Here is a 25,651-nt window from a genome sequence, read left to right as displayed (position 1 = left end):
TGCCCAAATACAAAATATAGACTTACAGTTAGGTCCCTTATGGAATAAACAGATGATTTTACATGTGGAAAATTGCATGTGAAAATGTATTTTTGAAACACTTCACATGACATTTCCAACTAGCTCTCACAGTCTCACATCAGAATTAGACATTCATCCATGTTTCTCTTTAGTCCAATTTCGAAGTTGTTGTAAACGCGTTTAAGGTTAAGGCATTAACTCAGAATGGTTAAGGTTTGGGATAAGCTTAAAACAAAAATCGAGAAAACCACTGTCAGTGGATTTGTACATGCACCCTTTGGAATCAGAGGCAGATGCTCACGTGAAAGTATGTGGCTCTGGAACACTACACATGCGGAAACAAAAATAGTGTTTTCAACATTGCGTATGTTTAGTATGTTTTATTCAACGTGTCCTCACCTGGAGTTTGAACTCACAACCTCTTGGTTCACAGTGTTCCGATCTTTCTGCTACACCACCTTGCCTTTGTTAATACATTATTTCAGCTGGATTCTTACAACTTACCTTGGCTTCTTACTGCATTCGCGTAACAGGCAGAATCCTCGTGAGGCTAAACAATGCTACCTAATATAATGTTTACATACCCTACATTATTCATCTCATATGTATACGTATATACTGTACTCTATATCATCTACTGCATCTTTATGTAATACATGTATCACTAGCCACTTTAACTATGCCACTTTGTTTACATACTCATCTCATATGTATATACTGCACTCAATACCATCTACTGTATCTTGCCTATGCCGCTCTGTACCATCACTCATTCATATATCTTTATGTACATATTCTTTATCCCCTTACACTTGTGTCTATAAGGTAGTAGTTTTGGAATTGTTAGCTAGATTACTTGTTGGTTATTACTGCATTGTCGGAACTAGAAGCACAAGCATTTCGCTACACTCGCATTAACATCTGCTAACCATGTGTATGTGACAAATAAAATTTGATTTGATTTGAGGCAGGGGGTTAGGGCGTTGGACTAGTTAACTGTAAGGTCTGGAGTGCATTAATTAATATCTGAGCAGTGCCAACATATACTTATTTTCTCCCAAGAACATATCCACACACTCAAAAATAAGAGTATGGTTACAGTACAATGTTGTGCCCTGGTTTACAAAAAGTTCAAAGGTACACAAGGTACCTTCAGAGGTACACAGGAATTCACATGGTACTGGTCAGTGCCTTTTAGGGTACATGTGCAGACAATCTATTTCATGCCATGTCATTGTTGAAGACTTTCTGATTGACTTGTAGGGCATTCTAAAGCATGAATTATTTTCTTATAATGCATGGTATATGTGTACGGTAGAATTCAATGGCTATAGTTCATCCTTACATGTTCTGTTTGTGCTGCTTTTGAAAGCAAAAGTCTAATTGAAAACGTTATTGAATTTGATTTTCATAAGGGCAAGCTGGTACGGATGGTTTGATAACCTAGTACTTCTGTTTGGTTACCACAGCAAATACTGTAGTTATCTAGTAAACTTGCTAGCTACTTCCGTAGCAGCTAAACACATTCTACCAGCAAATGAACACATTCAATGCAACTCCGTGGAAGGTCATTTCCACTCCGCTAGTGCGTCGTGAAACACACCTTCCACGTCGTTCACTATATCCCATAGAATGCATAGCCCCTCGTTGATTATCCCTTACATAATGGTACATTTCTCTACACAATATTTTCGATGTACAGTCAGGTACAATCATTACTGCACTTTGAAATGTAGGTGTAGCAATGTGCTGGGTTGGGCTCATTAGGATATTTGGGGACATGGTGTAAAATATGTTGTATTTGTGCCAGCCGTCAGTGGAAATGTTGTATGAGTTTACGTGGTTAGTGAAGGTTGAGCACCTCTTTTGACACTTGGTTTGGCAATCAGTGCAAGAACTTGTGACAATCAAGAGCTGCACTCTTAAGATGTTACTGTGTATTTTTCATGAGCTTAATATTCAATAACTTGCAGTCAGCTAGCTGCAACTCAGTTATTGTAAATGTCGCAATAACTTACTGTAGCTCATCTGTCACACTCACTGACCTGATGTTGTGGAAGGGAAGTGAGTATTACAAGGATATACTGTCGCAACTAGCTATAAATGAAATATTATGTCTCTTTGGTATCGCATGTGCTTATGTCAGCCTTTAACAAGGCTGGAGAACTGACAGTGTACAAGTGTATGCTGAGTTTAGATGAGGGACACAAAAACCATCATACCAGTCGGCATAGCGGGACAAGAAAGCAAGAAAGATGGTGACGCCAACAACAACCCAGCACTATGGTATGCATTGCTATGGTGATTTCAGTAAACAAACGGTGCAACTCAACATCCAGTAGAAAACAACACTACGGCAGATAGTTTAAATATTTGAACTCTGTCAGCATGTTCCGTCTACTGTGGGGATGATGACATTCACCGTTTTGCACTCATTGAAAACAGTGACATCCGGTTTACCGTCTACCATCTACCTCATACCATGTAAACACAGCATTAGCGTTACTGAACAGAATACAACAGAGCATATTTGCTGGGATGACATTCCCTCTCGTTGGAGACCAAAAAGAGCTTGCTGAAAGCCACGCCTCCAATATTCTGATAGGCTGCCGTGGCTACAGTATGCTGCCAATTAACAAGTAATGTTTGTCAACAGAAGAGTCAGCGAGGCCATAGTATGTTACTAGCATGTATTGCTAGTGGCAGCCAGTTGCCTGTAAGTTGTGTGAATTTTACAATAACTTATAGTTAAGTAAATACAAATTCACAGCAACAAGTTGCCCTTAATTTACCAGAGAATTCACTTCTTACAGTGCAACCTATTAATGGCACATGCTCTAACAATGTTGACACAACAGACGGCATCAAGAGGTGCTCAACTTGCATCGTCATAACCATCAAACACTTAAACTGCTACAACACTTCCACAAATACACATATATTTGACCATGTCCCCAAATATGCTAATGAGGCCCACCAGTACATTGCCCCCACCTTTGACCGTTCCTTATATTGTACCCCAGGGGAAAACACTGTATCCTAGCCATACACTTATTTTTTTAGAGTGTGGTAAAACCTGTTCCAAGGAAACCTGGTGGCGCTGCAGAAACACTGATGCACTCAACCAAGAGGCTGCAAATCCAAATCCCTGAAGCATTTGTGTATACTCTATGTCAAGTGTCCTTGAGCACTGCTAGTTTTACATTGACGTAATGTTGGTGGTGATAATTGGACAATTATTTACTTGATTCTGGGCAGCTTTTAGCAAAATGCAGGAATGTATTCCTGTCAATAAGTCTGAATCCATATTATAATGTCTGCTTCCAACTCACACTGTCGAACACGTAGATCCCCTGAACGCGGCTCACTTTCCAGCCCACTCTCCAGCTCACACTCTCAAACACATAGATCCCCTGAATGCAGCTCACTCTCTAGATCCCAATCACCAGAATTCTGATCACCTGTTCACACACCTGTATGTCATAATCACACACTATTTAGTTCTGTTCTTTGCATCCCATCATTGTGAGGTATTGTTTGTTTTGTTGTTTTTCTATTTGTAATGTAATCCTCCCGTGTATGATAGTTTTTGCCTGCCTCACTAACGACGCCTATTCCCTGCCTGTACTTTAGCCTCGGATATCCTGTTATCAACCTATTGCCTGATCTCCCGGATGACGTTACTAGCCTTTTCCCTGCCACTACTTTTCCCTTGTTGGTGTATGACCTTCTGAATTTGTTTTTCCCCACAAATGGGCTTTATTACAGACAGAAATACTCCTCAGTTTCATCAGCTGTCCAGGTGGCTGGTTTCGGATGATCCTGCAGGTGAAGAAGACAGATGTGGAGGTCCTGGGCTGGCGTGGTTACACATGGTCTGCGGTTGTGAGGCCGATTGGACATATTGCCAAATTCTATAAAACAACATTGGAGGTGGCTTATGGTAGAGAAATTAACATTACATTCTCTGGCAACAGCTCTGGGTGACATTCCTGCCGTCAGCATGCAAATTGCACACTCCCTCAACTTGAGACATCTGTGGCGTTGTGTGACAAAACTGCATATTTTAGAGTAACCTTTTATTGTCCTCCAGCACAAGATACACCTGTGCAATGGTCATGCTGTTTAATCAGCTTCTTGATATGCCACACTTGTCAGGTGGATGGATTATCTTGGCAAGGGAGAAATGCTCACTAACAGGGATGAAAACAAATTGGTGCACACAATTGGAGAGAAATAAGCTTTTTGTGCTTCTGGAAAATTTCTGAGCTCTTTTAATTTCAACTCACGAAACATGGGACCAACACTTTACATGTTGCGCTTATATTTTTGTTCACTATAAACAGTTTTTGTATTGCCCTTGCTATAGCATCCATGTCTTACCTGAGGTGATTACCCTGCCATAGTAGATGACCACTACACAGTGTCTGTGATGGTTGAAGTGAAGTTTGAGAGTTTGTGAGAATAATTAAGTTACACCTTGGGTCATTTCATGCACTTCATTCATCCATAGCTCCTCTTTGGTAATCAGCCTTCTTCAAATGAATCTACTGAATGGACAGCTAATGTCTATCCTAACACATTCCTTATATTGAGTTGCACCCCCTTTTACTCTCAAGTCAGTTAAGCACAAATTCTTATTTTCAATGACGGCCTAGGAACAGTGGGTTAACTGCTTTGTTCCAGGGCAGAACCACAAATCTTTACCTTGTCAGCTCAGGACGACTATGTGAAAGTGTTGTGGTCAGATGAGACCAAAATGGAGCTCTTCGGCATCAACTCAACTTTCTGTGTTTGGAGGAGGAGGAATGCTGCCAATGACCCCAAGAACACCATCCCCACGTCAAACATGGAGGTGGAAACATATTAGCTAATTTGTCCTGGGATATAAACATTGAGTTGTTATTTTACCTGAAATGCACAAGGACCGCTACTCCAACAATTAATCCACACATAAAACGGCCAACCGAATCGTTTCTAGTCATCTCTCCTCCTTCCAGGCTTTTTCATCGTTGAACTTATATGGTGATCGCATCTAAACTTTCATTGTATTACCTCGACAACCGGCAACAAAGCTCGTCTTTCAATCACCCGCGTGGGTATAACCAATGAGGAGATGGCACGTGGGTACCTGCTTCTATAAACCAATGAGGAGATGGGAGAGGCAAGACTTTCAGTGCGATCTGCGTCACAAATAAGAATGACTTCTATTTTAGCCCTTGGCATCGCAGATGCTCGTTGGCGCTCGTGAGCAGTGTGGGTGCAGTAATTGAATAACATGGATTTCTAAATGTATTTTGAGACGCTCGCGCACGCGACGTGTCTGGTCTGGTCAGCATGTTAGCGCTATGACAGACACATTTAGTGATCCCTCTAAATTCTGGAAAACTGTTAATTCACTAAAGCGGGATCTAAGCAAGTATTTTAGACTCCGACATCATTACTGGAGAAGTTTATATTTGTGATGCCTTCAATCAGCATTTTATCTCAGCTGGTTTCAAATTTGAAATAAATCGTGGTCCTACTGTTCTTCCCACATACATCCTCCAGTTGCCTCGATGGATGGTCAGTCCACCTCACATGACTTTGGGAATGGTAGTCAGGGTTTATATTTTTGGAAACTCACAGAAACAGAATTTCTTGCTGCCTTTATCAGCTATTTACACCAAGAAGTCATTTGGGGGTGACAATTTGGACCCATCTTTGCTTGCAGCGCCCCTCATTGCTAGCTCAGTAACTCACATTTTTTTTATTTAACTTTAGTATCAGGAAATATCCCAAAAGTGTGAAAAGTAGCTTTTGTGCTGCAACTCAATAAGGGCAGGGATAGTAGTGACCTCAATAATTATCGACCAATTTCCAGCCTCCATTGTCTTGTGAATATCCTAGAATCATTAATCAACAAACAGCTACGTTATTTTATATCTGTAAATAGTATTCTTAATGTTAATCAATCCAGATTCAGATCTAAACATAGTACCACCATGGCTACCATGCTTGTTATGAATTATATTTCAAATGCCTTAAATGATAGAAAGAATTGTGCTGCCATGTTTGTAGACTAGTCAAAAGCTTTTGATACTGTAGACCATGTTATTCTGTTGAATAAGCTGTCCCCGATAGGGTTGGGTACTGATACTTGCCAATGGTTTCATAATTATCTCAATGACAGATATCAGGCCATCAAGGTGGATGGAAGTCAAATCTGAGTTCCTTGAGTTGCATAAAGGGGTGCCCCAAGGTTCAATACTTAGGCCAATTCTGTTTACAATCTATATAAATAAAATTGGTAGTGCTGTAATATATATACAATTGAAGTAGGATGTTTACATACACCTTAGCCAAATACATTTAAACTCAGTTTTTCACAATTCCTGACATTTAATCCTAGTAAAAATTCCCTGTCTTAGGTCAGTTAGGATCACCACTTTATTTTAAGAATGTGAAATGTCACTATTATAGTAGAGAGAATGATTTATTTCAGCTTTTATTTTCATCACATTCCCAGTGGGTCAGAAGTTTACATACACTCAATTAGTATTTGGTAGCATTGCCTTTAAATTGTTTAACTTGGGTCAAACGTTTCAAGAAGCCTTCCATAAGCATCCCACAATAAGTTGGGTGAATTCTGTCCCATTCCCCCTGACAGAGCTGGTGTCACTGAGTCAGGTTTGTAGGCCTTCTTGCTCGCACACGCTTTTTCAGTTCTGCCCACACATTTTCTATAGGATTGAGTTCAGGGCTTTGTCATGGTCACTCCAATACCTTGACTTTGTTGTTCTTAAGCCATTTTGCGACAACTTTGGAAGTATGCTTAGGGTCATTGTCCATTTGGAAGACCCATTTGCGACCAAGCTTTAACTTCCTGGCTGAAGTCTTGAGATGTTGCTTCAAAATATCCACGTAATTTTCCTTCCTCATGGTGCCATCTATTTTGTTAAGAGCACCAGTTCCTCCTGCAGCAAAGCACCCAAACAACATGATGCTGCCACCCCCATGCTTCACAGTTGGGATGGTGTTCTTCGACTGGCAAGCATCCCCCTTTTTCCTCCAAACATAAAGATGGTCATTATGGCCAAACAGTTCTATTTTTGTTTCATCAGACCAGAGGACATTTCTCCAAAAAGTAGGATCTTTGTCCCCATGTTCAGTTGCAAACCATAGTCTGGCTTTTTTTGGAGCAGTGGTTTCTTCCTTGCTGAGTGGCCTTTCAGGTTATGTCGATATAGGACTCGTTTTACTGTGGATATAGATACTTTTGTACCGGTTTCATCCAGCATCTTCACAGGGTCATTTGCTGTTGTTCTGGGATTGATTTGCACTTTTCACTCCAAAGTACGTTCATCTCTAGGAGACAGAATGCGTCTCCTTCCTGAGCGGTATGACGGCTTCGTAGTCCCAAGGTGTTTATACTTGCGTACTATTGTTTGTACAGATGAATGTGTTACCTTCAGGCGTTTGGAAATTGCGCCCAAGGATGAACCAGACTTGTGGAGGTCTTCCATTTTTTTTTGAGGTACTGAGTTTGAAGGTAGGCCTTGAAATACATCCACAGGTACACCTCCAATTGGCCATGATGCTGCCTATCATTAGCCTATCAGAAGCTTCTAAAGCCATGACATAATTTTTTAAAGGCACAGTCATATTAGTGTTTTTAAACTTCAGACCCACTGGAATTGTGATCCAGTGAAGTATAAGTGAAAATCTGTCTGTAAACAATTGTTGGAAAAATTACTTGTGTCATGCACAAAGTAGATGTCCTAACCAACTTGCCAAAACTATAGTTTGTTAACAAGAAATTTGTGGAGTGGCTGAAAATCAAGTTTGAAGGACTCCAACCTAAGCGTATGTAAACTTCCAACTTCAACTGTATCATTCATAGGATTTCTTCCTTTTTAGCATAATGCTAGATAATAAAGGACAACGAAAGAAGGGATTTACAATTTTCCTCGAGTGTAGCCTATACACTGACTGGTCTTAAATGGCTGGTTGTTTCCCTATGTTGTATGTTTTCAGTTTGACATAAAGTACCATCCAATTTGGTACTCAACAAGGCTTTATAGACTACAGCACGGGGTCAAGTCCCAGCATAAAACCCATTCACCTCTTTCCCTACTGAACACAGAGACATACGTTATACAGTGCAATTTATTTTTAATGCATTTGCAAAAATGTCTAAAAAACAGTTTTTGCTTTGTTTTTATGGGGTATTGTGTTTAGATTGATAAGCAATTTACTCAGTTTTAGAATAAGGCTGTAATGTAACAAAATGTGGAAAAAGTCAAAAGGGTCGGAAATACTTTCCAAATGCACTGTAGCTGCCAGTCATGTCCACAAGACTAGAGGATGGCATCTCAGGCCACAGGTCCATAAAATGCTTCCAGGTCAAAGGTCAATAGAACATTTACTGAAAAAAATGTGCAGTTGTTTTGCTGGCTCACATTTGCCTGATGACTCCCACTGAATTTTTACGCTGCTCTATCGATCACTATATACTTCTGTCTGAATCGTTCGTGGTAACAAGAGGCATTGTACAAAACAATGTAATCAGTGATTGGATCGTCTGTAAACAATAAAAGTATCAAAGGCAATGACTTATTTTCGAACCGTTGCTTTACCCATGTGTGTTCTGGTTCTGGGCCAACCTATCGGTTTCTGGGACCAATCAGACGACCTGAATGTGTTCGTATTCTAGAACGGTCGGGGTGGGAGTCAAATCCAGACTCATTGCAGAGAATAAACAAACATTTGTGGGTGGGGTGTGGCGTTTGGCCCGGAGCCATGAGTCCATGTAGCCAGGCTTGGTTTACATGGTCGAGTCTTGATTTGTTATTATGTGTTAACAATAGACACTTTAGACAATGAAACTATCAAACTGACAGTCTACCTTTGTCTGTGCTTTTGTGATTTGTCTGCAGGCCTTTGGCGATTTGCTTTGTGTTGTTTTTCTACAGTAAGATCGTGATTTGTAAGGATCCAAATAGGCGTGGCACAATTACTGTATAACCATGTAAGCGATGGTTATGGAGGAAGTCAGTCAGGAAAATAAAATAACCGTCATAACTGTTTATTTAGATTTTTTACATTTATTTTGAATTTATTTGTGGAACGAACAGCTGACTGAAGTTGGGACTGCACGGCATTCATGCAATTGAGTCCATTTCTGCAATAACATGGACTCAACGTGATAAAACTTTGTAGCTCTTTGCTGAAAGAAGCAAGGTGTTCAAATCAAATACCAGTACATGTGTTTAGCAGATGTTATTATGGGTGTAGTGAAACGATTGTGTTTCTAGCTCTAGCTGTGCAGTAATATCTAACAGTAATATCTAACAATTTCACAACAATATACACAAATCAAAAGTAAAGGAATTAAGAATATGCAAATATTTGGGCGAGCATTTGCGCGAGCAGGATAGAATACAGTATATACTTATGAGATGAGTAATGCAAAATATGTAAATATTATTAAAGCGACTAGTGTTCCATTATTAAAGTGGCCAGTGATTCCAAGTCTATGTATATAGGGCAGCAGCCTCTTAGGTGCTAGTGATGGCTATTTAACATCATTTAACAGTCTGATGGCCTTGAGATAGAAGCTGTTCTTCAGTCTCACAGTCCCAGCTTTGATGCACCTGTACTGACCTCGCCTTCCGGATGATAGCGGGGTGAACAGGCAGTGGCTCAGGTGGTTGTTGTCCTTGATGTCCTTCCTGAAACATTGGGAGCTGTAGGTGTTCTGTAGGGCAGGTAGTTTGCTCCTGGTGATGCATTGGGCAGACCACCTTCTGGAGAGCCCTGCGGTTGCGGGCGGTGCTGTTTCCATACCAGGCGGTGATATAGCCCAACAGGATGCCCTCTATTGTGCATCTGTAAAAGTTTGTGAGGGTTTTAGGTGCCAAGCCAAGTTTCTTCAGACTCCTGAGGTTGAAGAGGCACTGTTGCGAGATCTTCACCACACTGTCTCTGTGTGTGGACCATTTCAGTTTGTCATTGATGTGTACGCTGAGGAACTTCAAGCTGTCCACCTTCTCCACTGCTGTCCTGTCAATGTGGATAGGGGGGTGCTCCCTCTGCTGTTTCCTGTAGTCCACAATCAGCTCCTTTGTTTTGTTGACGTTGGGTGACAGGTTATTTTCCTGGCACCAAACTCCCAGGGCCCTCACCTCCTCACTGTAGGCTGTGTCATCATTGTTGGTAATCAGGCCTACTACTGTTGTGAGTGGCCGGCCACACAGTCATAGGCGAACAGGGAGTACAGGATGGGGCTGAGCACGCATCCTTGTGTGAGTTTTGATTATCAGCTAAGTGGAGATGTATTTTTCTACCTTCAACACCTGGGGGCGGCCCATCAGGAAATCCAGGACCCAGTTGCAGAGGGCGGGGTTCAGACCCAGAGCCTCAAGCTTAATTATGAGCGTGGAGTGTACTATGGTGTTGGATGCTGAGCTCTAGTCAATGAACAGCATTCTTACATATGTGTTCCTAATTGTCCAGGCGGGATAGGGCAGTGTGCTGTGCAATGGCGATTGCATCGTCTGTGGATCTATTGGGGCGGTAAGCAAATTGAAGTGGGTCTAGAGTATCAGGTAAGGTAGAGGTGATATGATCCTTGACTAGTCTCTCAAAGCACTTCATGATGACTGAAGTGAGTGCTATGGGGGCAAAGTTCAGTTACCTTTGCTTTCTTGGGTACAGGAACAATAGTGGCCATCTTGAAGCATGTGGGAACAGTAGACTGACCATGACCATCACAGCCCTAGATCCAAAGCCTTAGCAGTCGTCATACCTTAGCAGTTGATACCAATGTATGATATGTTGTCACATATATTTGTTCAGTTGTACTAGAACCATTGGATTACCATGTTTGCACTGTGGTTGAGTTCAGTGTAGCCTATAGGAGGGAACATGATGCCAGAGTTGTTATGGAGGATCAACAGATTGAATAGAAGCCTAAGACTGCGCCTGAAATGGCACCCAATTCCATATATATAGTGCACTACTATACCTGTGGGCAGGGTTGGGTAGGTTACTTTCTAAATGTAATCCATTATAGTTACTAGTTACCTGTCCAAAATTGTAATCAGTAACGTAATCTGATTACTTTCCCCTTAAGTGGCATTAGAAGAATATAATAATACGATTAAATGATATCTTTACATTAAAAACCAAAGTATATCAGAATTCCAGTCATTCCAATAAATGTTATAGCCCTTGATCTACATGAATAGGACTGGAAAAGTATAGCTAAGCCAAATTGTTTTACCTAAGAATGACCTTAGCCAGCCCTACTCTGTTTATGATTTTGTTGTCATGGAGGACTGATTGGGCTCATTGATTAGAGTTGAAAATAAATGCTGCGCTCATGAAATGGCATGCTTAGAGCACTATTGAAAAGTGCTATTTACACGTGAAAAATGAATGCCATATGCTGCATTTGCTATAGGCCTATTGTTTACCTTTTTTGTTGGTGACACTTTGATATCTTGATAGTGTGCAGCTGTTTAAAGGGCAAATCCACAGATGAAACAATAACAAAACGGTTTCCCCGCCTCTGTTTTTGTAAAAAGCTGAGGGATGGGTCTGGAGAAATGTAACCACTCTCAGATTAATAGACAGAACTATGGATGCAAGGACTGACCATCCATGACATAAAGATTATTGTTTGTTCACATTTATAATATTTACAAACATTGGAGTAAAACAAACTTATATTTTGGGTTCTGAACTAACTTCATGAGTTACATTATTCTAGAATCCACTGATGTATAAATATATATAATTTATAAATCCAAAAATGGATGTAGCAACTACAGATTTAATTTAATTCTTTAATTCTATCAAAAGTGTGCAAGTTTGAGCATGTGTCCATTAGGCAAATGGATTGATTTTTTTTATCAGCATGAATTGGATTGAGCAATAAAAGCCCCACTTTTATTCCATAGACTTGGATCTGCACTACGAAGCTGTCCAAGAGCAGATTTTTCTCTGACTGTCTACTGGTTTCAAAAACAATGATTGATAGGCAGTTTACATTTCTTGAATTCAAACATTGTTGTGTTCAAATACACATTTAAATTTGTGAACAGCCGTCCACAACAACCACAATCCGTGAAGCGCAAATAACTAAATGAGAGAGCAGCAGTGTGATTCACATCAATGCACGATGTCGTTAACAAAAATAAGTGATATCCGTATCGCCGCAGACTACACCACTGCTTTCATCCTTTCCTCCCAAGAATTTATTCAAGTTGGATAATCTTTGGATGCAGTTGCACCATTGGAAGACATAGCTTGGACTGTAGCCTACAAGAGCCTATTCCTGCTCTTTTCCCGCGATCCATCAAACACATTTGGTGTGTCATCATAGTGGTCTCTGACTTGTGGTCAGACTCGCTCAGGTTGAACAAACTTACACTTGCACCTTTTTTCAATGCTGATTTGAATGTCGTTGTGAAAACAAAGTGTCCAAGATTTTTTTTCTTAATTTAAAAGTAATCATCGAAGTAATCATCTAGTTTTACTTTTTTTACAAAAGTATTTGTAACCCGACGAATTGAGGCTGTTCTGAGGGCAAAGGGGGGTGTAACTCAATATTAGGAATGTGTTCCTAAGGTTTTGTACACTCAGTGGAAGTGTTTCCAATTTTAAACCTTGCCAAGATGGCCTTATAAATGACAGATTAATAATTGTATGCATATAGCCTATATGTTCCCCCTCTTTTTTCAGTTTCTCGAGTGTGAGGGGGGGGGGGGGGGGGGGTGTTTGTGTCTGTATTGCCAGTAGTGGAATGTTACTTCCAAGATGGCGTAGCAGTCAGACGTCTTTGTCCTGTCGTGTCCCTTGTATATATCTTTTTACATCTTTTTATTCGCATATCTTTTTAAAATATTTTCCTAAACCTCAACTTCTAAATACTCTCCTGCAACCCGCCTTACCCAATGTGGCGTGGATCTGCTTTTTTCTAAAGTGTTTCTATTTACTTCGGATCTGGAATACCTTAACTGAAGCTAGCCGGCTAACTACCTACCAGCTATCAGTCAGCAAACCATTGCTAGTTGTCATCAGCTAAACTTTAGCTCGGAAAGCTCTCGCCAGTTCGAACAACGTGACTCAAACCAGAGCATAACGGACCTATTTCTCTCCATATCCCCAGATTCCTACCGCAAACTCTGAACATCTGGATCTTCGCAACTAGCTAACCGCAATCCCGGGTGACCACTCCTGGCTAGCGTTTCCATCCCGTAGCAAGCACCAATTAGCCTGAAGCTAGCCCGGCCAGCTTACTTCTGGGCTACAATATCCGGACCCCTTCTACTGCCGGTACGGGGCACAGAAACCACTGATCCTCTACGACTGGAATACCGACATAATCTGCCCGAGGATTCCAACAGGCCCCTTAGGCGTGACGCCCGCTGAAGGGCCATTCTGCTAACCTGCTAGGCCTGCTAGCTACCTAGAGCTACTTGGAACCCTACTAATTCCACGACTGGTCTATCAACGTCACCGCACAAAGAGGCAAAAACAGACTTACCCCCATCGCAACGTCCCCCAAAGGCTAACTTGCTAGCCCCGGTCTGCTAACTGCTAGCTTGCCTGCCCCGGTCTGCTAACTGCTAGCTTGCCTTCCCCGGTCTGCTAACTGCTAGTCCCTGCTAACTGCTTGCTTGCTAACCCGGTCTGCTAGCTTGCCAGCCCCGGTCTGCTAACTGCTAGCTTGTTTAGCCCCGCCTACTAACTGTTAGCCCGTTAGTATCAGCCTGCTAACTGTCTGAATTGCCGTGTCCCCAGTCAGCCCAACCACCCACTGGACCCATATGTTCACTTGGCTACGCATGCCTCTCTCTAATATCAGTTTGCCTCGTCCATTACTGTCCTGGTTAGTGATTACTGTCTTATTTCACTGTAGAGCCTCTAGCCCTGCTCAGTATGCCTTAATCAACCATGTTGTCCCACCTCCTACATATATGATGACATCACCTGGTTTAAACGTCTCTCTATATCTCTCTCATCATTACTCAATGCCTAGGTTTACCTCCAATGTACTCACATCCTACCTTACCTTTGTCTGTACACTATGCCTCGAATCTATGCTATCATGCCCAGAAACCTGTTCTTTTTACTCTCTGTTCCGAAACATGCTAGACGGCCAGGTCGTATAGCATTTAGCCGTACCCTTATCCTACTTCTCCTGTGTTCCTCTGGTGATGTAGAGGTTAATCCAGGTCCTGCGGTGCCTAGCTCCACTCCCACTCCCCAGGTGCTCTCATTTGTTTACTTCTGTAACCGTAAAAGCCTTGGTTTCATGCATGTTAACATTTGAAGACTACTCCCTAAGTTTGTTTTACTCACTGCTTTAGCACACTCTGCCAATGTCTTAGTCGTGTCTGAATCCTGGCTTAGGAAAACCACCAAAAGCCTTGAAATCTCCAACCCTAACTATAACATTTTCCGCCAAGATAGAACTGCCAAAGGGGGCGGTGTTGCAATCTACTGCAAAGATAGCCTGCAGAGTTCTGTATTACTATCCAAGTCTGTACCCAAACAATTCAAGCTTCTACTTCTAAAAATGCACCTTTCCAGAAACAAGTCTCTCACTGTTGCCGCTTGCTATAGACCCCCCTCTGTCCCCAGCTGTGCCCTCGATACCATATTTGAATTTATTGCTCCCATCTATCTTCTGCGCTCGTACTACTAGGTGACCTAAACTGGGACATGCTTAACACCCCGGCCATCCTACAATCCAAACTTGATGCCCTCAATCTCACACAAATTATCAATGAACCTACCAGGTACAACTCCAAATCCGTAAACACGGGCACCCTCATAGATGTCATGCTAACTAACTCGCCCTCCAAATACACCTCTGCTGTTTTCAATCAAGATCTCAGTGATCACTGCCTCATTGCCTGCATCCGTAATGGGTCTGCGAACAAACGACCACCCCTCATCACTGTCAAACGCTCCCTAAAACACTTCTGCGAGCAGGCCTTTCTAATTGACCTGGCCGGGGTATCCTGTAATGACATTGACCTCATCCCGTCAGTAGATGATGCCTGGCTATTCTTTAAAAGTGCCTTCCTCACCATCTTAAATAGGCATGCCCAATTAAAAAAATGTAGAACTAGGAATAGATATAGTCCTTGGTTAACTCCAGACCTGTCTGCCCTTGACCAGCACAAAAACATCCTGTGGCGTTCTGCATTAGCATCGAATAGCCCCCGTGATATGCAACTTTCAGGGAAGTTAGGAACAAATATACACAGGCAGTTAGGAAAGCTAAGGCTAGCTTTTTCAAACAGAAATTTGCATCCTGTAGTACCAACTCATAAAAAGTTCTGGGACACTGTAAAGTCCATGGAGAATAAAAGCACCTCCTCCCAGCTGCCCACTGCTCTGAGGCTAGGAAACACTGTCACCACCGATAAATCCAATATAATAGAGAATTTCAATAAGCATTTCTCTACGGCTGGCTATGCTTTCCACCTGGCTACCCCTACCCCGGTCAACTGCCCGGCACCCTCCAAGGCAACCCGCCAAAGCCCCCACCATTTCTCCTTTACCCAAATCCAGATAGCTGATGTTCTGAAAGAGCTGCAAAATCTGGACCCCTAAAATAATCAGCCGGGCTAGACAATCTGGACCCTCTCTTTCTAAAATGATCTGCCAAAATTGTTGCAACCCCTATTACTAGCCTGTTCAACCTCTCTTTCGTATCGTCTGAGATTCCCATAGATTGGAAAGCTGCCGCGGTCATCCCCCTCTTCAAAGGGGGTGACACTCTAGACCCAAACTGCTACAGACCTATATCTATCCTACCCTGTCTTTTTATTAAGGTCTTCGAAAGCCAAGTTAACGAACAGATTACCGACCATTTTGAATCCCACCGTACCTTCTCCGCTATGCAATCTGGTTTCAGAGCTGGTCATGGGTGCACCTCAGCCATGCTCAAGGTCCTTAAGGGCATCATAACCGCCATCGATAAGAGACATTACTGTGCAGCCGTATTCATCGACCTGGCCAAGGCTTACGACTCTGTCAATCACCACATTCTTATTGGCAGACTCGACAGCCTTGGTTTCTAAAATGATTGCCTCGCCTGGTTTACCACCTACTTCTCTGATAGAGCTCAGTGTGTCAAATCGGAGGGCCTGTTGTCCGGAACTCTGGCAGTCTCTATGGGGGTGCCACAGGGTTCAATCCTCGGGCCGACTCTTCTCTGTATACATCAATGATGTTGCTCTTGCTGCTGGTGATTCTCTGGTACACCTCTATGCAGACGACACCATTCTGTATACTTATGGCCCCTCCTTGGACATTGTTAACTAACCTCCAGACGAGCTTCAATGCCATACAACTCTTCTTCCGTGGCCTCCAACTGCTCTTAAACGCAAGTAAAACTAAATGCATGCTATTCAACCGATCACTGCCCGCACCTGCTCGCCCGTCCAGCATCACTACTTTGGACGGCTCTGACTTAGAATACGTGGACAACTACAAATACCTAGTTGTCTGGCTAGACTGTAAACTCTCCTTCCAGACTCACATTAAGCATCTCTAATCCACAATTAAATATAGAATTGGCTTCCTGTATCGCATTAAAGCATCCTTCACTCATGCTGCCAAACATACCCTCGGTGATGTCGTCTATAAAATAGCCTCCAACACTCTACTCAACAAACTGGATGCAGTCTATCACAGTGCCATCTGTTTTGTCACCAAATCCCCATACACTACCCACCATTGCGGCCTGAACACTCTCGTTGGTTGGCCCTCGCTTCATACTCGTCGCCAAACCCACTGGCTACAGGTTATCTACAAGTCTCTGCTAGGTAAAGCCCCGCCTTATTTCAGCTCACTGGTCACCATAGCAGCACCCACTCGTAGCACGCGCTCCAGCAGGTATATATCACTGGTCACCCCCAAAGCCAATTCCTCCTTTGGTTGTCTTTCCTTCCAGTTCTCTGCTGCCAACAGCCCATCTATCTACCTACCTCATCCCCATACTGAATTAATTTATTTATCTTGCTCCTTTGCACCCTAGTATCTCTACTTGCACATTCATCTTCTGCACATCTTCCATTCCAGTGTTTAATTGCTATATTGTAAATACTTTGCCACCATGGCATATTTATTGCCTTAACTCCCTTATCTTACCTCTTTTGCACTCACTGTATATAGACTTTTTGTTTTCTTTTGTTCTACTGTATTATTGACTATGTTTTGTTTATTCCATGTGTAACTCTGTTGTTGTATGTGTCGAATTGCTATGCTTTATCTTGGCCAGGTCGCAGTTGCAAACCTACCTGGTTAAATAAAGGTGAAATAAGAAATACAAAAACACCGGTATCTCGATGGGGAACAGGTGACAGGATCTCAAGTGTTGTTCCTTCTATTTCCTCTCCCCTCACTCTCTCTTTCTTCTTTCGCTCTATTCTTTATCCCTCTGTCTGTCTATCACTTTGTCTCTTTCTCTCTCTCTATGGTATTTATACAGTAATTTTGTGTATTATCAACAGTAAAATACTCTGAAATGTTTAACTGCAGCATACTGTAAATGATGGTGCATTGTGGGAAAATGTTTTGGCTGGGGAAAGAATTTCTGTATTTTGAATGGTACTGTAATTCCACCCCACAGAATACAGTTCCAGATCTTTGGAGCGCCAAAAACTTTTTGACCACTAGTGGGTTCAGGGTATTGTTGTTTCTGTCTCATTAACATATGTTGAGGCGTGCCTTTTCAGAGACTGTATTTGTTTCACCCGTGAGTGAGAATTCTGTACCAATTGAACTGCTATATGGTTATAGGTCTCCATTAATTTCTATAAGGAACAGATTGGAGTTACAGCTAATCTTAAACCTTAAATGGTTGAGCATTTGCCATGTACTTTAGGTCTGTTTTGCCCAGTAGTTGCTGCCATTTTGGAAGCCTTTGTTAATTAAGGATCTTACCCGTATTTGACATTTTTGCCTGAAATGACATACCTAAATCTTAACTGCCGGTAGCTCAGGACCTGAAGCAAGGATATGCATTTTCTTTATACCGTTTGAAAGGAAAGACTTTGACGTTTGTGGAAATTTGAAATTAATGTAGGAGAATATAACACATTATATCTGGTAAAAGATATTACAAAGTAAAACATGCTTTTAAATTTTTTTGTCCCATCATCTTTGAAATGCAAGAGAAATTCCATAATGTACTATTCCAGGTTAGGTGCAATTTAGATTTTGGCCACTAGATGGCAGCAGTGTATGTGCAACGTTTTAGACAGATTCAATGAACCATTGCTTTTTTGTTCAAAATGTTGTATCAAGACTGCCCAAATGTGTCTAATTGGTTTTATTAATACATTTTCAAGCTCATAACTGTGCACTCTCCTCAAACAATAGAATGGTATTCTTTCACTGTAATAGCTACTGTAAATTGGACAGTGCAGTTAGATTAACAAGAATGTAAGCTTTCTGCCCATATCAGATATGTCTGTGTCCTGTGAAATGTTCATGTTACTTACAACCTCATGCTAATCATATTAACCTACGCGTTAGCTCAACCGGGGGGGATCCCGTAGAGGTTAGCAGCTTCTACCCCCCCAAGCCATAAGACGGCAGAACAATTAATCAAATGGCCATCTGTACTTTGTACATTAAAGTATAAGTATTTCACGGTAAGGTCTACACCTTTGTCAAATGCGGTCTAAACGGCGCATGTTACAAATACGATTAGATTTTTCTTTGAACAATAGTTAAGATGGGGAGAGGTTTGTCCATAATAAAGTGTTGCTCTGCCATCTTAACGCTATGAACAGGGCATGTCCTACAGGGCAGGGCATGTCCTACAGGGCAGGGCATGTCCTACAAGTGAAGAGGGAGTTAGGAAAATTACAATTGGCCCAGAACAGGGCAGCACGGCTGGCTCTTAGATGTGCATGGAGAGCTAACATAAAAAATATGCATGTCAATCTCTCTTGGCTCAAAGTAGAGGAGAGATTGACTTCATCACTACTTGTATTGACATGTTGAATGCACTGATCTGTCTGTTTAAACTACTAGCACACAGCTCAGACACCCATGCATAACCCACAAGACATGCCACCAGAGGTCTCTTCACAGTCCCCAAGTCAAGAACAGACGATGGGAGGTGCACAGTACTACATAAAGCCATGAATACATGGAACACTATTTCACATCAAGTAACTCAATGAAAGCAGTAAAATCAGATTTAAAAACAAATTGGATAAAAATACACCTTATTGTACAGCAGGGACTGTGAAGAGACACACAGGAAAAGAAGTGCATACAGTGCCTTGCGAAAGTATTCGGCCCCCTTGAACTTTGCGACCTTTTGCCACATTTCAGGCTTCAAACATAAAGATATAAAACTGTATTTTTTTGTGAAGAATCAACAACAAGTGGGACACAATCATGAAGTGGAACGACATTTATTGGATATTTCAAACTTTTTTAACAAATCAAAAACTGAAAAATTGGGCGTGCAAAATTATTCAGCCCCCTTAAGTTAATACTTTGTAGCGCCACCTTTTGCTGCGAATACAGCTGTAAGTCGCTTGGGGTATGTCTCTTATCAGTTTTGCACATCGAGAGACTGAACATTTTTCCCATTCCTCCTTGCAAAACAGCTCGAGCTCAGTGAGGTTGGATGGAGAGCATTTGTGAACAGCAGTTTTCAGTTCTTTCCACAGATTCTCGATTGGATTCAGGTCTGGACTTTGACTTGGCCATTCTAACACCTGGATATGTTTATTTTTGAACCATTCCATTGTAGATTTTGCTTTATGTTTTGGATCATTGTCTTGTTGGAAGACAAATCTCCGTCCCAGTCTCAGGTCTTTTGCAGACTCCATCAGGTTTTCTTCCAGAATGGTCCTGTATTTGGCTCCATCCATCTTCCCATCAATTTTAACCATCTTCCCTGTCCCTGCTGAAGAAAAGCAGGCCCAAACCATGATGCTGCCACCACCATGTTTGACAGTGGGGATGGTGTGTTCAGCTGTGTTGCTTTTACGCCAAACATAACGTTTTGCATTGTTGCCAAAAAGTTCAATTTTGGTTTCATCTGACCAGAGCACCTTCCTCCACATGTTTGGTGTGTCTCCCAGGTGGCTTGTGGCAAACTTTAAACAACACTTTTTATGGATATCTTTAAGAAATGGCTTTCTTCTTGCCACTCTTCCACAAAGGCCAGATTTGTGCAATATACGACTGATTGTTGTCCTATGGACAGAGTCTCCCACCTCAGCTGTAGATCTCTGCAGTTCATCCAGAGTGATCATGGGCCTCTTGGCTGCATCTCTGATCAGTATTCTCCTTGTATGAGCTGAAAGTTTAGAGGGACGGCCAGGTCTTGGTAGATTTGCAGTGGTCTGATACTCCTTCCATTTCAATATTATCGCTTGCACAGTGCTCCTTGGGATGTTTAAAGCTTGGGAAATCTTTTTGTATCCAAATCCGGCTTTAAACTTCTTCACAACAGTATCTCGGACCTGCCTGGTGTGTTCCTTGTTCTTCATGATGCTCTCTGCGCTTTTAACGGACCTCTGAGACTATCACAGTGCAGGTGCATTTATACGGAGACTTGATTACACACAGGTGGATTGTATTTATCATCATTAGTCATTTAGGTCAACATTGGATCATTCAGAGATCCTCACTGAACTTCTGGAGAGAGTTTGCTGCACTGAAAGTAAAGGGGCTGAATAATTTTGCACGCCCAATTTTTCAATTTTTGATTTGTTAAAAAAGTTTGAAATATCCAATAAATGTCGTTCCACTTCATGATTGTGTCCCACTTGTTGTTGATTCTTCACAAAAAATACAGTTTTATATCTTTATGTTTGAAGCCTGAAATGTGGCAAAAGGTTCAAGGGGGCCGAATACTTTCGCAAGGCAAAACATACGCACTATACACACACATGCACATAGATTTTGTGATGTAGATATGCGGTGTGAGATTTATTGTAATGTTTTTAAGATTGTATATATATCTACCTTAATTTTGCTGGACCCCAGGAAGAACGGGGATCCATAATAAATACAAATACAATTAAATTGTAATTACCAAAGAATTATGTAACAACATGCTAATAAAATGTTGCTCCAAAAGTAATGGCAGTTTTATTACATGGGCACAAGAACAGTTTAATGTTAAGTGTTGATAATGCGGTAACAAAACTGTAACGGTAATAAAATATGGCTATTAAGTGTTGAAAGGAAACTAAATATCTAAAAACTGCCTTCTGGAATCAACTACAGCCAAGGTAGGTGAAAAATCATGTTAGTTTCTATTCCCGAAAAAACTACCCCTTTAAATATCTTATCGTGTGTGTTTGAAACCAGAACACTGGACAAAGAAGTTTGAAGTAGTTTTTTTTGCTAAGCATCCAACTTTTTTGTTGTTGTTTGCAAATGGCTTTGAATTTCTCTGCAATATTTTCAGGTATGATAAAATGAATAGCAGCTTTCAACCTTTTCAGTGGCATGCTGAAAGTGTCGTACAGTAGTTGAGCATCACCTTATGTATACTTAGCAGTACAAAATATCATTCAGGAGAATGGACATTTACAGAATGTTCAGAATACTGTAAATGTATAGGGTAGATCAATTACGACAGTCAGATAGATTGTAATAGTATAGGGGTTCTGTTCATTTCTATCTTTAACATGCAGTTCCAGATACAACCCCACCATTAGTTGAAGGCAGCTAATCATATAGTTTATGAAAAGTAGTCACTTCCTGAGATCTGTATTCAAATATTGTTTATAAAGTAGTTGCTTTCTCAGATCTGTATTCTAATTGTTAAATTGTTTTGTTACTTTTGGAGATCTTTATTCAAATAGTTTTAAAAAGTAGTCATTGTTGGGGTATCTGTATTAAAATAGATGTAGTCGCGTCCAAACTAACATTTTGGTCCCCTACCCACCAAAAAATACTTTACACAAAGCATAATTGAAACTATAGTTACCTCAGGTCTGGTACTTTCCCTTAGTTTCTTTCCCACAATTTCTCCTGCCAAATAGTATTCCACAGTTCAGAGTATATCAGCTGTGACGGAACCATAATGTCCTCAATGTCAGTTGCATGAAATGTTTTGTTTGTTGTTGATTTATGACTTACGGTCTGATTGCAGTGTGGACAGACACTGCTTCCCAGTGGCCATAGCAGCACTGCAGATTGTGACCTATAGACTAACTATGATTAGATGTTTGGGTCGTAATGAAGACTCCGAGCGCAGTATCCATGCTGTATGGTTAGTATCTTACTTGGCTCTTTAGGTATGATTTGCGACTTGGATCCATTGACTCAAATCAAGGATGTCTCGTATTTGTTTCCCATGTTCCTTTCCTTGACTAACTGTGTTGTTTGTCCCTGTAGGGGAACCCTCCTCCTGCTCCTGTCAATATGCACATTGTCTGCAGAAGAAGACTACCGAGCACAAGGTAAGCAGCCTCCACCTCCCCATCTCAACTCCATCTCTACATTGTAACAGTCTACACCAAACCTATGTCTGACCCACATCCATTAGCCATTTCTGTTGCCATATATTTGTCGTCTGTTGTGGATGAGAGAGTGACCTTCTCTAGCTTTAAAGGGATGTCACTTCACAAAAGCCTGGTTTACGATGGCCTGTTCTTTCTTCCAAATGGAAACAGTTCAGCCATTCAAAGTGTTGAGTGTTACAGGGGCCTTGTGTGGGTGTGATAGGCATGGGTCTTAGTTGGACCAAGTGACATTTCACTTGTTGGCACCAGGCAGTATCTGAGAGGGAGGGTGAATACTGACTCCTGGTTGTAGAGTTGGAGAATGCCAGCACTTCTAATTTGTTGTTGCCATTGTTTTAGGGTTCAAACTTGCCCAGAGAATGATACTACGTAAAATAAGTGATTTATGACATTATGCTATCATCAAGGACAGGAAATCTTCTTTGTTATGTGTTATTATTGGTATGTGGAGCTACTCTCCTCTTCCCATTCTTTTTTAAAACCCTTCTTTACATGCTCTTGCTCCTCAGGTCCTAGAATACAGGCAGAGACAGCCCAAATAGTCAGTCTCTCTCTCTCTCTCTCTCTCTCCCTCTCAAAAGTTACAAAAGAATAAGACATTTCACATATATTATTTGCAAATAGTTAAAGTACAAAAGGGAAAATAAAGAGACAAATATGGGTTGTATTTGTGGCAACAGGTCACAAACCTTGCTGCTGTGATGGGACACTGTGGTATTTCACCCAATAGTTTATCACAACTCCCATATTTCGAATTCTTTATGGGTCTGTTTAATCTGAGGGAAATATGTGTCTCTGATATGGTCATACATTTGGCTCAGTTTCCACCTCATTTTGTGGGCAGTGTGCACATATCCTGTCTTCTCTTGATAGCTAGGTCTGCCTATGGTGGCCTTTCTCAATGTTAATTTGTAATAATGGTTTAGTTCTCTCATGATTTGGTTGGGTCTAATTGTGTTGCTGTCCTGGGTCTCTGTGGGGTCTGTTTGTGTTTGTGAACAGAGCCCCAGAACCATCTTGTTTAGGGGACTCTTCTCCAGGCTCATCTCTCTGTAGGTGATGGCATTGTTATGAAAGGTTTGGAAATCCCTTCCTTTTTGGTGGTGGAAGAATGTAATGGCTCTTTTCTGGATTTTGACCATTAGTGGTTATCGGCCTAATTCTGCTCTGCATGCATTATTTGGTGTTTTACGTTGTATACTGAGGATATTTTTGCAGAATTTTGCATGCATAGCCTCAATTTGGTGTTTGTCCCGTTTAGTAAATTCTTGGTTGGTGAGCAGACCCCAGACCTCACAACCGTAATGGGTTCTATAACTAATTCAAGTATTTTTCGCCAGATCCTAATTGGGATGTTGATTTTTATGTTTCTTTTGATGGTATAGAAGGCCCTTCTTGCCTTGTCTCGCAGATCGTTCACAGCTTTGTGGAAGTTACCTGTGGCGCTGATGTTTAGGCCGAGGTACAGTGGGGCAAAAAAGTATTTAGTCAGCCACCAATTGTGCAAGTTCTCCCACTTAAAAAGATGAGAGAGGCCTGTAATTTCGTCATATGTACACTTCAACTATGACAGTCAAAATGAGAAAAAAAATCCAGAAAATCACATTGTAGGATTTTTTAGGAATTTATTTGCAAATTATGGTGGAAAATAAGTATTTGGTCAATAACAAAAGTTTATCTCAATACTTTGTTATATACCCTTTGTTGGCAATGACAGAGGTCAAACGTTTTCTGTAAGTCTTCACAAGGTTTTCACACACTGTTGCTGGTATTTTGGCCCATTCCTCCATGCAGATCTCCTCTAGAGCAGTGATGTTTGGGGCTGTTGCTGGGCAACACGGACTTCCAACTCCCTCCAAAGATTTACTATGGGGTTGAGATCTGGAGACTGGCTAGGCCACTCCAGGACCTTGACATGCTTCTTACGAAGCCACTCCTTCGTTGCCCGGGCGGTGTGTTTGGGATCATTGTCATGCTGAAAGACCCAGCCACGTTTCATCTTCAATGCCCTTGCTGATGGAAGGAGGTTTTCACTCAAAATCTCACGATACATGGCCCCATTCATTCTTTCCTTTAAACGGATCAGTCGTCCTGGTCCCTTTGCAGAAAAACAGCACCAAAGCATGATGTTTCCACCCCCATGCTTCACAGTATTTATGGTGTTCTTTGGATGCAACTCAGCATTCTTTGTCCTCCAAACACGATGAGTTGAGTCTTTACCAAAAAGTTATAATTTGGTTTCATCTGACCATATGACATTCTCCCAATCTTCTTCTGGATCATCCAAATGCTCTCTAGCAAACTTCAGACTGGCTTAAGCAGGGGGACACGTCTGGCACTGCAGGATTTGAGTCCCTGGCGGCGTAATGTGTTACTGATGGTAGGCTTTGTTACTTTGGTCCCAGCTCTCTGCAGGTCATTCACTAGGTCCCCCAGTGTGGTTCTGGGATTTTTGCTCACCGTTCTTGTGATCATTTTGACCCCACGGGGTGAGATCTTGCGTGGAGCCCCAGATCGAGGGAGATTATCAGTGGTCTTGTATGTCTTCCATTTCCTAATAATTGCTCCCACAGTTGATTTCTTCAAACCAAGCTGCTTACCTATTGCAGATTCAGTCTTGCCAGCCTGGTGCAGGTCTACAATTTTGTTTCTGGTGTCCTTTGACAGCTCTTTGGTCTTGGCCATAGTGGAGTTTGGAGTGTGACTGTTTGAGGTTGTGGACAGGTGTCTTTTATACTGATAACAAAGCTCAAACAGGTGCCATTAATACAGGTTACGATTGGAGGACAGAGGAGCCTCTTAAAGAAGAAGTTACAGGTCTGTGAGAGCCAGAAATCTTGCTTGTTTGTAGGTGACCAAATACTAATTTTCCACCATAATTTGCTAATAAATTCATTAAAAATCCTACAATGTGATTTTCTGGATTTTTCTCTTCTCATTTTGTCTGTCATAGTTGATACCTATGATGAAAATTACAGGCCTCTCATCTTTTTAAGTGGGAGAACTTGCACAATTGGTGGTTGACTAAATACTTTTTTGCCCCACTGTACATGTAGTATACACCATTTTAAAGAAACTTATTGTTAATCCAACTACAATGTCCGATTTCAAAA

General features: G+C 41.5%; 1 protein-coding gene across 3 annotated transcripts in view; it reads left to right on the top strand.

Annotated features, from left to right (window-relative positions):
• LOC110521790 (uncharacterized) overlaps nt 1–25,651 on the top strand; it is a 188,097-nt gene that overhangs the window by 4,859 nt on the left and 157,587 nt on the right. For all 3 annotated transcript variants that reach the window (XR_016495247.1, XM_036968553.2, XM_090231958.1), the window contains exon 2: nt 22,411–22,475. Coding sequence is in view for 2 of the 3 variants with exons in the window: in XM_036968553.2 (XP_036824448.2) it covers nt 22,411–22,475 (65 nt within the window). In the remaining variant the exon portion in view is untranslated. The remainder of the gene's footprint in view (nt 1–22,410; nt 22,476–25,651) is intronic.

Source organism: Oncorhynchus mykiss, chromosome 4 (genome assembly GCF_057628025.1).
Source record: "Oncorhynchus mykiss isolate SJ-2025 chromosome 4, ASM5762802v1, whole genome shotgun sequence".
Taxonomy (NCBI): domain Eukaryota; kingdom Metazoa; phylum Chordata; class Actinopteri; order Salmoniformes; family Salmonidae; genus Oncorhynchus; species Oncorhynchus mykiss.
The sequence above is the reverse complement of the archived record's forward strand: the minus strand, read 5'-3'. Positions and strand labels throughout refer to the sequence as shown.